This window comes from Stegastes partitus, unplaced genomic scaffold (genome assembly GCF_000690725.1).
Source record: "Stegastes partitus isolate 25-593 unplaced genomic scaffold, Stegastes_partitus-1.0.2 Scaffold58, whole genome shotgun sequence".
In the NCBI taxonomy this organism is placed as follows: Eukaryota; Metazoa; Chordata; class Actinopteri; family Pomacentridae; genus Stegastes; species Stegastes partitus.
In genome coordinates, this window is record NW_007577789.1 from 431,010 (window position 1) to 443,025 (window position 12,016).

Genomic DNA, 12,016 nt, shown 5'->3' on the forward strand with positions numbered 1-12,016 from the left:
GGGTGTTACATAAGCTCTCCAGCTGCTCTGCATGCATTGCCTGGCCTACTGTGCAGAGAGACGGATGGAATGTAGGCCAAACACCCCCCCTCCTCTTTCTTTCTTTCTCTCTGTCTGTATCCTTCTTTTTTTTCCGACTCTCACAAACACCACAGCACTGGGGATTTTTGCAAAAACAGAAAGAAATGTGTGCTGTTGCTTGTCAGCCTGTTACGCCGTATAAAATCAACAAACTAACAACAAATAAAAACAGATTTGTTATCTGACAATCCTGCCTGTCTCAACAGTAGGTTGAGAAAAAGGCGAGAGGTGTCAGAGAAAGTGTAAAAATGATAACCATCAGTGGTTCGGTGGACAGCTATGAGGATTTGAGCAGGTATGTAATTGGGAGTAGTGAATATCTGACTGATGGCGGATTAATCCGTCTTATACAGACACATGTGGGCTAACGTGTGTGATGCAACTAATGTGATTGAATTTATTAAAAAAAAAAAAAGCCTGACACAGCAGCTCTGCTGTTTATGCAGTTAGTTTTGTGACTAAAAAAAAAAAAAAAAAAAGCCTGACACAGCAGCTCTGCTGTTTATGCAGTTAGTTTTGTGACTGTAGATGGTGCAGTTTCTTACAACACTTAAAAATAAAACAACATACAATATTTGCATGTTTTTTTCAAAAATATATAGTTTGTGTTTGTTCAGTGTGGCTTAATTTTGATAAAGCACTTCAATATCACTGACTTAAGCATCAAAAAACTATCTATTTCTATTTAGTGATAAAGAAAAATGATTTAAGAAAGAATTCCTCTTAAAGGAAGCTGCCAGGTGGATCGGTGGTTAGCATCGTAGCCTCGCAGCAAGAAGGTTGCTGGTTCACGTCCCGGTGAGGACACCCGGGATCTTTCTGCGTGGAGTTTGCATGTTCTCCCCGTTCTCTCCGGGTTCTCCGGCTTCCTCCCACAAGTCCAAAAACATGTTGAGGTTAATTGGTGATTCTAAATTGTCCGTAGGTGTGAATGTGAGTGTGCTTGGTTGTCTGTCTCTAAGTGTAGCCCTGTGATAGACTGGTGACCTGTCCAGAGTGTCCCCTGCCTTCACCCTGAGTCAGCTGGGATAGACTCCAGCCCCCCTAGTGAGGATTAAGCGGTGTATAGATAACATATATATATAATATAGGATGGATGGATTCTTCTTAAAGGAAGCTGTGGGTGTATTGATGGACACCTCGATTACAGCCGGGGTGTCCATGTGTTTGTTTGTTTGTACATTTGTATGTAACACTCCCTCTCCTGCTCAGAGAACCGCAGAAAGCATTGTATTGTATACACAAACGCCAAAAAAAACAAACATGAGCAACACACAGTGTGATCTGCAGTATGTGAAATACATGTAGTCTTGGTTAACGCCACAGCATCGTCCAACTCAAGGTTTGTATTTTTTGTGCATAAACTGGGAATTAGTATTCATAAAGCATGTCACATTCATTAAATGACTTGCTGGATACCGTCATGGAAAACAACACTGCGGTGGATACCTCGGTTACAGCAGCACTATCACATCAACACTCTTAGAAAGACAAACATCCAGTGTTGTTTACCGTATGAGAAGGTGTCAGGAAGAGGCACCCCGTGGCCAGCTAGTTCCTGAAAGGTCCAAAACTTGTTGACACAGTTGAGTATGGCCTGGGGCCGGTTGATCAGTCGACAGCCCATCTTTTCCAGGTGGCGCAGCACAGTGATGTCACTGTCCGACTGGACCCATGGCGTGGGTACCCGTACTACCACCACCTGTGGATAAGACGTCACCAACTCCTGCTCCACTCGCAGACCTGGCAGTGTGAGATGGTGATTGGGGAATGGAGGGAGAGAGGATTGGAGAGCAGATGGTGGAAGAGACATGACCGTGATTAGACAAAAAATCCTGTGTGGGTACACAAAATTAACAGAAGAAACATCATCCAAACAGGACATTCTTCTACGCATGTAATACAGTTCTGAGCCTTGATGCAGAGCTCTTACTAACATTACTTTCTTGTCAGTTTATGACACTCATGGAATCAGTGCCATCGGGGGGGCGTGTGGTTTGCCCTCTCTACTTGCAAGGTTAGAAAGTAATGCGTCATTGTTTATAGCTCCCATTACATCCTAAAAGTCACATTTTAAGCCTGGAAACATTGTGAAAGCGTTTGGTGAGATTTGGAACCATCATGTACCGGTGGAAAAGCTTACTCCTCTTATTGAGACTGTTTGTGGACACTGCTTCCAGTCGTCACCACACAGCTCAGACTAGGAGTTGGCCGGTTTACAGAACCAGGCAGAGGCAGCCAGCTCCGAGGATGGTGGTTTTGAGCTATGAATTTAGAACCTGCAGTGCCTGCTGATACAAACATTTACATACTGCCCATACCCATATACAGAACTCCTCTGCAGTGCTGCGATATTGTTCTCTTGGACAGAGAAAGAGAATTCCTTGCTGATATACTGACGCTATATACTATTTTGTCACAATGTAGGGCAGTGGGGCAGGGAGAAATGTCTAAAAGCCCAAGGGTGCAAATCTGTAGTTTAATAACGCATGAGAAAAGCATGGTTAGAGACACTATGTTGTACATGTAGGATATTTTTACAACAGTGTCGTCCAGCCGTCTTTAAAAATCTGACTCTGTCATAATGCAGAATCAATGTAACCTAATAGATCCAGGCTCTGAACTTCACAGTGTTTTGCTTTCCTGAAAGTCAGATCAACATTGGTTTTCAATGTCTCAGCCTGACACCACTTTTATTATGCAAATGCTAGCTACGTAACCACAATAGGCTAACTGAGCACATCTGAATAGGTCACTGATCAGCCGTTTCAATTCAGCACAGCATGTATAAGCCACAGAAAACAGGGGAGAGTTTACAAAGAGAAGCTTGTATAGTATGATGGTGAGAATGAAGCTGGTGCGACAAAGAACACGCCAATTTTTTTCACAAAGGCTACAAATTTGACAAATTCCAACATTCATGAGCCTTCACATGCCTCTATTAAAGCCTATGCAAGGCTGCAGAACAGAATAAATTTGAAATAACAGAGTATTGGCTTCATATTTTCTGACACAGATGGCAAATTCACTCGCCACAGACCAAGATTCTGAAGCATTTTGCTGGTGGCTGGTGGTACTGTGTCACCCTGGATGACAAGAGGAAACTGAGACAGATTTTTGAGCCTGTGACGCTACCCAAGAGCTCATCAGGATGAAGAGATTAAGAGACCGCAACATCGTATGTGTGGGTATTCACATGTACCCTATGTATGGGAAAGAAAGAAGGGGGTGCATTTCTTACTGGCACAGCACTTCACCTCCACCGTGACATGAATTTCAGCCATCTTAGAATCTCCAGGCTCACCATAGTGATAATGGCAGTGTCTGAGATCATCAGAGGTCAGGAGAAGCTTGATGGTTGCTGCATACATAATAACAACAGCTAGATAGCTATTGATGTGCCTGCAGATGCACCGTGCACCCAGCCTGCATAATGCATGTCTTGCGCGCTTATTCTAGGGTCGGCGTTTGCACGGGCACAGGTAAACAGGGTTGAACAGGAGACAGGCGACAGGCAGAAAAGGTCAGGGATGTCTTGTAGCTAAAACACAGGAGGAAAGGAGTGAGGGGAGGGAGGGGAAAATGTGGCGCACGATACTGGTAGGATGAGGCCGTGAAAAGACCCCACCCCTCCCCGTTTTCTGTTCCTCACAATCTCAGTACAGAAGCAGGAGGATTGACTGTCTCTCCGGCCCTATTCAGCGCTCTCACACACTGCTCTGATTGTGTAGCAACTGAGAGCGCTGTGAGTGGTGTTACAGTGGGAAGTGTCAGGGGATGTGGTCTCATGGTTTTTGACAGACAGTATTCACAGTGCTCGTCTCCATCTCCAGGGGGACCAAACAGAGACCAATGAGGCAGCTGGATGAATCAGTCCTATTCATCTGTGCAAGCGTTCGTGTGCGCCGCACTGTCCGTCATGTGATCATAGCAAAAAAATGCTCAGAAATCCAAACCATTCCAACGCTTAACAATTTCAGCGTAGGTTTCTGTCAGACAATACGTAACTTTATTGTGGATGCGGTCCGTTTGCAGTTACAACTGAGGGGGATTTTCCTTTTTGATATATCGTAATGGTTTCATTGTTCAGCCCACTGCATAGGTGCGTTCCATTTTCGATCTGCCTGACAAAGCTAACATGCATAACAAGCATTCTACGCATGCCGCTGCAACGTCACAAAGCAGGCTGACAAACGCTGTGGCAGTGTTTGGCTGGTCGGTCCTGCCAGCGCTGAATGCGGCTTCACTCGAGGTCTGGGTATCCTGTCTACATTAGCCTGAGGAGGCAGCAGGTTAACCCACAGTTTCTCATGGTTTGGTTTGGGCTAACAATGCCTCTAATGGCCTATTTGCATATCTGTCATCGGTAACACACATCAAACAATAACATATATGTAGGCCCACTGCGAGGCTGGGCAAAAAAAAAAAAAAAACCTTTTGTTGATCACTCAGCATGGAGGCCTATGTATTGTGTGGTGCCAGCGACTTTGCCACTTTGGCACTTGAGCTACGTGAGGCAAACAAGACGTATCAGGAGAGAACAAAAAATATCAGGCAAAGATGATGCTGAACAGCACGCAAGCAGAGTTCAGCAAATACATTAAACTGCCAGTGAAGAATTCTGGGACCGATGAGGTCAAACCCATTACCACATTAACTGTAATTTACAGAGTCATCTTTTATGTGTTTGGTTTAGGGCTGGGAGGTCTTTTAATGTAACCGCATGCCATATTTTGGATGAGACTGGGCATGATGATATAATGATGCATTAAATATAATGGCAACTCTAAATTTATAAAAGAAGTAACATCGCACCTGCAGTGGCATACATGTTCAAAGTGATGAACACATCAGTTTGTTTATTTATAATGCGACCTGGCACATCGGCAGTGATGAATCAAAATCATTAAAAGAGAAGGTAGCGATACATTCATATAAGTACTAGAAATACTTGTAGGTAATACAGCCTGTTATGTATTTTGTAGGCAAGTGAAGAGTGAGTGCTTGGGTATAGTGTCAGCATGTAGGCTGTTTTCCTAACCGTTACTTAATGGTTCTCTTTATATATCTGACATCATGTTATGTAGGAAATATTTTTGTATCCTCAGCTGGTACAAAAAAAAAACAAAACACATCACTGCAATTTTATCTGAAGTTTCTTTGGCATTTCCTAATAGTGCGGCTGGTAATACTGGCAAATCAACTTCTGTTAACCTCCAATAAAGCATTGCTTCTCTTGTGGCGTGTGCCATTCATGTGGTCTGAGTGGAAAAAAAATCAGCAAAGAAGACGTCGATGCATCGTCATTCTTCCAATAATATTTGTGGGTTTGTGGTCATCTGTAGCCTGTTTTCCCAACAGTTTTGACAATGATCATCAACATCATTCACCACCAGAAAGTATGAAGCCTTACAGCAGACACTGTTCTCTCTGGCAACAATGCAAATTACATGCGCAAGTGCTTATTCGCACCAAAAAAAAAAAAACCTTGAACTTTAAGTACAGATAGGATTTTGCATAGAAAGATATGGCTGTTGCTCACATCCTAATAAGAATCTGCTATTCTAGGGGGAAAAAAAGTGAATGGGACTTTTTGGGTTGGGACCAACTGGCACAACCATTAAATGAATAAAAATGAGTGTGTGACATGAAGGTGTGCAGCCTTATGTATAGCTGTGTATCTTTAGTGCAGGCTTCTTTCTTATCTAGAGGAAAAAGCAAGTTCTGTGAGCCTCTTTGGCAACACCAGTAAAATGCAAATGGTCCTTTCCAGGCTGTATGTGAGAAGCTGCAAATGAGACACTGCTGGCTAATTGACAAACAAGCTGTTTTCCTGGAATAAAACATGTGCGATTAAGTCGCAGCTCTAAAAAGACTTTAAACTCGCTTTATTATTTTAAAATGTAATATATACTGGTGAAGAATTTATTGTGCAACAAAGAACTGGAAGTGTTGGTAGGCAACACAAGCAGTGTGATTTACAGAAGTTATGACTGTGATCAAGGACATTTTTTGTATAATATCAATCAATGGAATGATTTAGCTTTTTTTTAACCACATGTAAAATAATCAATAACAGCTTGTAGATGCAATTCAAGTTCAACAGGCTTTCTCTGTAAAGCCTTATTTCTTGGAGTTTGTGCTTCAAAGGCAGCCAAAACAAGAATTGACATTAAAGCTACAGTATCGGTCTCTCTGTTAGACTGTAAATTAAGACAATGAACCTGCCTCGACGTTCCATCTTCGCTGACACAGAAGTGTTGTATTTATCATCTTTGGGATAAAAGTGGGGCCAGTGGCAAACAGAGGGATCAAAAAGGACTCTGACATCAATTCATATCCGGTCTCTTTAAATCTGTTCAATCATGGGATGTGAAATGCCTCTAGCTGGCTGAACGTCGGGTTTAGCTGTCCTATGTGAAGGGCCGTCATTCGTCATTAAAACATAATGATGTGCATGTGTGGGTGCACGTACTGATCACTCCTCCTAGGGGCACATTGAACCCATTAACTTCAGTGTGAGACATGGACCTCAACCTGCCGTGAGAACACAAATGAGCCGAGGGAATGAGAAACCCTTTGAAATGCCAAGTTGTATATGTGTTATCAGTTTTAAGACTGTGACAGCACTTTGACCTTACCTAAAACAAATACGATGCGCGCATGAACTTCTTTGGGGTTTAAGTTGTTAATGTCTAGTTTTATTACTTTTAAAAAGATAGAGCTGATCTATAAACAAGTTCTGGTATTACAGCCTCATACATATATCCATCTACATATATGTATATGTACTCATTTTGGAACAAAATACTTCCTGGTACATCCTCTCAGCACTGCTGTTCTACATAATTTCTCTAATTTTAATTAATATCATATTTATATATCTATTATTTACATGTAAAATGCATTCAAGACAACAGACAGTAGTGTTGACTAAGACAAGTGTTTCCACATCCATGAATACGCGAGGGTCTGCTTGGGTTTGTGCATGAGCCTCTCTGCATGCAGCTCAAAATTGATGTCAGCACAGACAGTCCCTGTGGTGACTATGCTCCCAGAGCACTAGTGTGTATGCAGGACAGTAGCGTATGTGTGGAATACAGCCTACTGTGCATGTATGGAACAGAGTCCTCCGAGCAGACTCCAGATGGACTTGAAAGTAGTATAATAGCAACAACTATGCATGCCATGAAAAGAGGGTGTCAGCAACATGATGGTGAACTAACGCTTGTCTTTCCAGTGTTAAAAAAGATCAGGATTGTTCACACTAACTGATCGTGTCTCAGTCGCTGCATATGCAGCTGTATTTCCTGAAGTTTATCTGTAATTCCATCAAGCGCCTTAACTTGTGTCTTGCCTCTGCACCTTTATCCATACGCTCATCCACATTAAGATTCATACAACCTGGGATATTATGCATGTTACAAAAGACCAGCAACTTTGTTTTCATAAGGACGGTGCAGTCATGATACCAATCCTGTTTTGATTTTGCATTGGAAATTACCTTCCAACTCCAGAGTTTCTGTAATCCATATGTAAATCAAGTGTGGGTAATTCACATCAGGATAAAAGCTGCACTTAATGGTAGGTGCACAAGGCCAGTGTGCACCTCAAGACCCCAGCCAAAGAGCATACTCTGTGGCTTCCTGTGTGGCAAGAAGACAATCTGTCCACTGGCTTCTAATAGGCTCAGAGGACATTTAGCGAATGCAGACTTAGGACCGGCATGGATTATAGCACATGCTAACTGCCATGCTTATGTGTATCTTGCTAAGCAACAGGTCTAGACAGCTGTCTACCTATATATCTGTGTCGGCTGGCACGATCTCTTTATCCTTATCCGCTTCTTCTTTAGGTCAGATTAACAAGTAACAAAAAAAAAATACACTTTGAATTTATTTTGATATGATAAATACCCTTACTAGGGTTTGTTTATGATCACAAACATCCTTTTGGTCGCACTACGGTATGAGAAATGTATGTCACCTCATAAGTGCCATGCTTTCCACTTTAATGCCCATCTGTTGGCATGTGAGGCCTCATGCTGAGTGGAAAGCTTTGCCATGACCAAGCTGTACAGTACGATGCAGCAGTAATACAGTACCGGTACGTAGATAGCAAGGAACATGCTGCCCAGTCTCGCTCTTAATTATTCCACTTCGGTACATTTTCTTCCATCTATTCAGCCTTTGCCAATGTCAGCCTACACCATTTATGTGTTAATTGAGACTTTCACACCTCTCATCTGGTGACACTGGCCCACCACTTCACTTCACACCAGCCTGACGAATTCCATGTGTGTCCATTTGTTGAGAGTTCCTACTGTTACCATCACTTTAGCAAGGCCTCCTGAGTCATTACTGTGAAATTACAACATTTCACAGTAATGACTCTGGACCAAGCAAATGACAACAAAAGATTGATGAAGGATCAAGACACAGTGCTGGTGGGAATGATAAGGTAGCTTGTAGCGAAAACATAGTCGATGAAGTTGATGCATGGTTGGTGGGTTTTAGTTGTGATAATCAATGCACCGTTTGAGTTATTTATCAGGTAATAATGAACAGGTTGTGCAAGATCATCTTATTGTGGTTTCATGGTTGTGAAGAATTGTGAATATTACTTTGGGTGTGTATTGTTAAACTACTACTTCTAACACCTTATAAAAAAAAATACTGATCTGATTGCTCAAATTCAGTGTATTTGAGAATCTTTGAGTAGCATAAAACATGCTAGTAAGTGTGTTTCTTGTTCTGTAGGCTGCTTCAAAGGACAAAACCCTGGTCAAAATATAAGATATTATCACAGAAACCACAAATTCAGCGTTAGAGTCAACACAATGTGCAGCGAAATGATAGGAGCTCGACTTGATCCCAACAATAAACGCCTGTTTCTGTAATTACTGGCTTCGTGTGCTATTGAAAAACTATCTCCGCTGACTTGTGTAAATCTGATCATACACAACAGTGTTTGAATTGCAACGTATTCAGCAAAAAAAATCTAATCAAGCGTCATCGCTCCCCTCAGACTGGAGGCAGTCTAGCTGGAAAGTGGGTTAGGCGGTCACTGCTGTGCTGTGCTTCGCTTCCTTGCTAGCAAGCAGACCGGGCTAGCCCTCTCCTCGCTTTACGGCAGTGTGGTCCCCCAAACAATGACCGCCTGCCATTAACTTTGCGGAGCACGTAAAGCACCATTGATCTCATATCCGAGCCAAACTGCATCATTAGCTCACACACTTTATGACTACACAACGACTGCTTTGATCGATCGGGTGATACTTGCCTAACTGCCCCTCGCTGATCGTCAGCACGATTTGATCCATGAGCAGGGAGCGGAATTCAACATCCTCGTCGGCGCAGCGCTCCTTCAGCGCCCGGAGGATCTGAACTTGTGGGTACTCCTGGCTGATGCGCCGGTCGGTCACGAACCAAACCCGAGAACACATTTTCCTTTGTTTTGTTTTTTTTTTTTGGATTGGAAAGTTTTTCAAAAAGGAAGGAAAAAAATCCGCTGGAAATGTGTGGGCGGCAGGTGTGCGGTGGCAGCGCGGGCTTCGGGAGTCGGGCGGCAGCGGAGTAGCACAAGAGATGCTCACACAATGAAGACCTCGGCGGCTAGCGGTGCGAGCGGGCTGTGATGTGGCTAAAAACAGGACCGCAGGACTCAACCGCTGTCTGGACCGAACCGGCAAGGAACGAATAAGCTTCTTTATCACCTTTGTTTCCCGTCGCCTGCAGCCATTTAGTCCTCCAGGGGTGCAGTTTTGTCGAACCGAGCGTATTCGACAAACAGAGAGGAAGATAACGGTGATTTCACCCGCACAAAACTTGTCTCTTTTCAACCGAGATGCAGCTCTTGCCGCCGGGGCAAACAAAGCTCAAGCTGCGCCGCTCTGTATTTCCGCTTGCCGCCTCAGGACCGGTGGATAAAGTTTTTGTTTTTTCCCGTGATCACACGCAGCGAAGTCCTCGGTATATTACGATAAAGTGAAGCTAACCCACGCACCGCTACTCTCTGTGCTGCGTTTGGCTGCTATCCACGAGGTATTGGTGCTGAAAAGTGCACGCGCCTCGTTTACAACTACACTCGTCCGCGCTCCCGTGGCCCAAGAAAAAAAGAAAAAGAAAAGGAAAAAAAGAACCGGGGTCTGCCCCAAAACAAAGGTTCGGAGGGGCGTCAACCAATCACAGCCCGGCAGCCGCCTCGCTGCCCAAACAGCATGCGGAAGGAGTGGGCGAGCCGCGACGCCGTCAGCCAATCAGACTTAAACTGCCGAAGGGGGGCGGGGCCTGCTGAGGGCGCGCACAGAAGCGCTGCGAGAAGTCTGCAGTGCGCACGAGTCCGCGCACTTTTCCGAACCGGTTCAGACCAGACGGTGCGAGGAGGTCTGGCGAACACCGACGGCGCTGTCTCTATGCCGAAGTGGCAGGAAATGAAACAAGGTCATCGCAGACCGAAGATACTACCACCCTCCCCTTCTTTTTCTCTATTTCCGTGTCGTTTCCCACAGACCGGGAGGCGTTTTTTGTTTCGCTTTTTTTTTCACATCGTTTTGTATTGAAACGGTGGCCATTGTTTGACATCCTGGGTCAACTGTGTGTGACTGAGGAGGAAAACACCTTAATGTGACAGCGGGGCGAAATTATGCGATTGACCCACTTCTCGTTCCCTTCCGCTCTGTCCTTGTGTGTACGGCAGTACATCATTAAGGGGTGGAAGTCTGAACACACACACACACACACACACACACACACACACACATCAGAGGCATATTTTTAAATTCACTTAAATATACTTTCCGAGGATATCGTTGTCCCCGTCCTTAAATCAGCTCAGAAAAGACACACAAACCCCCTCCTGAACTGGCATGGGACTAATCACAATTTTAAAATATATTTAACATCATAGTTAGTTATTAATGATTAAATGTAAACTAATAGATGCATTGCAAACACTAACTTCTAATAGCCAGTTCGGCATATTTTAATAATGGAAATTAAAAGTATATTGTAGGTAAATAACTACAGACATAAGGCACACAGTTGACTCCGACGCTTCCTGTTTATATCCCCCAAAGCATTATGGGAACTTTAGTTTCTGTATTTTGGGCATGACTACACTTCTCCAAATATTACAAGGGTAAACCCTCCATTAGTCAGCTTTCAAGCCACTTGAGAGTCAAATGGAGGATTATTCATTAGTTTGAACACAAATGTTATACTTTATGGTAATGTATGAGAGTGTAAGACTGAGATTTTTGAGATATCAATATTTTCAGTGCTTTAGCCTTGCTAATGTTAATAGATTTGTGATAAATCATATACACCATTATCTAATACAGTAACATGATAGCAAACCAGCAGTAAATATATATACTGTCATCCCTCTATGTACTAACTAGCTGACTTTGTGTTAAGCTAATAACGTTATGCTGCATTAGCTTGCTGTAGCACTAGCCAGCTTAAAATCTTCGTCAGAGTGGGATAAGCAGCCCTTGTGATTTGTGGTGACATTATTTTTTTATCTCAGGAATTTAAATATCAGTGATAATAAAGTTACTGTAAGGTTAAAGCTACCGATTGTGCTCCAATGTGATTTGTCCAAGGTCCATCCATTTTAAATAAATTGGCAATAATGAAGCCACTTTAAAAACAATAAAAATAGACTATAATAGTTGTAGTTTGTTATGATGTAATTTCCTTTTAAATGTCTTCACTAAACCCTATTCAGGACTTTCATGTTGCCATACGTAGAAGGTCTTTCAAGGCCCAAGAAAGAATATGTGCAAAATATTTGTTGGTATTCGTTACAGACATTTATGCTATGTTAAATAAATTTCTCATAAGCTGACGTATTTTTAGTTAGGGTTAGGGCAAATGTCCCTCTTTTTATATTTAAAAAAAAATCTTCAAAAATAAAAAAAACATCAATAACT

At 42.9% G+C, this 12,016-nt stretch overlaps 1 protein-coding gene across 1 annotated transcript in view; it reads right to left on the minus strand.

Annotated features, from left to right (window-relative positions):
• The window catches only part of rimkla (ribosomal modification protein rimK-like family member A), a 17,499-nt gene extending 7,399 nt beyond the window's left edge, over positions 1–10,100 (minus strand). The window contains exons 1-2 of the mRNA XM_008275753.1: positions 9,364–10,100; positions 1,594–1,824 (exon numbers count right to left, since the gene is read on the minus strand). Coding sequence (XP_008273975.1) covers positions 1,594–1,824; positions 9,364–9,526 — 394 coding nt within the window. The 5' untranslated portion in view covers positions 9,527–10,100. The remainder of the gene's footprint in view (positions 1–1,593; positions 1,825–9,363) is intronic.
• Positions 10,101–12,016: the final 1,916 nt, after the last annotated feature.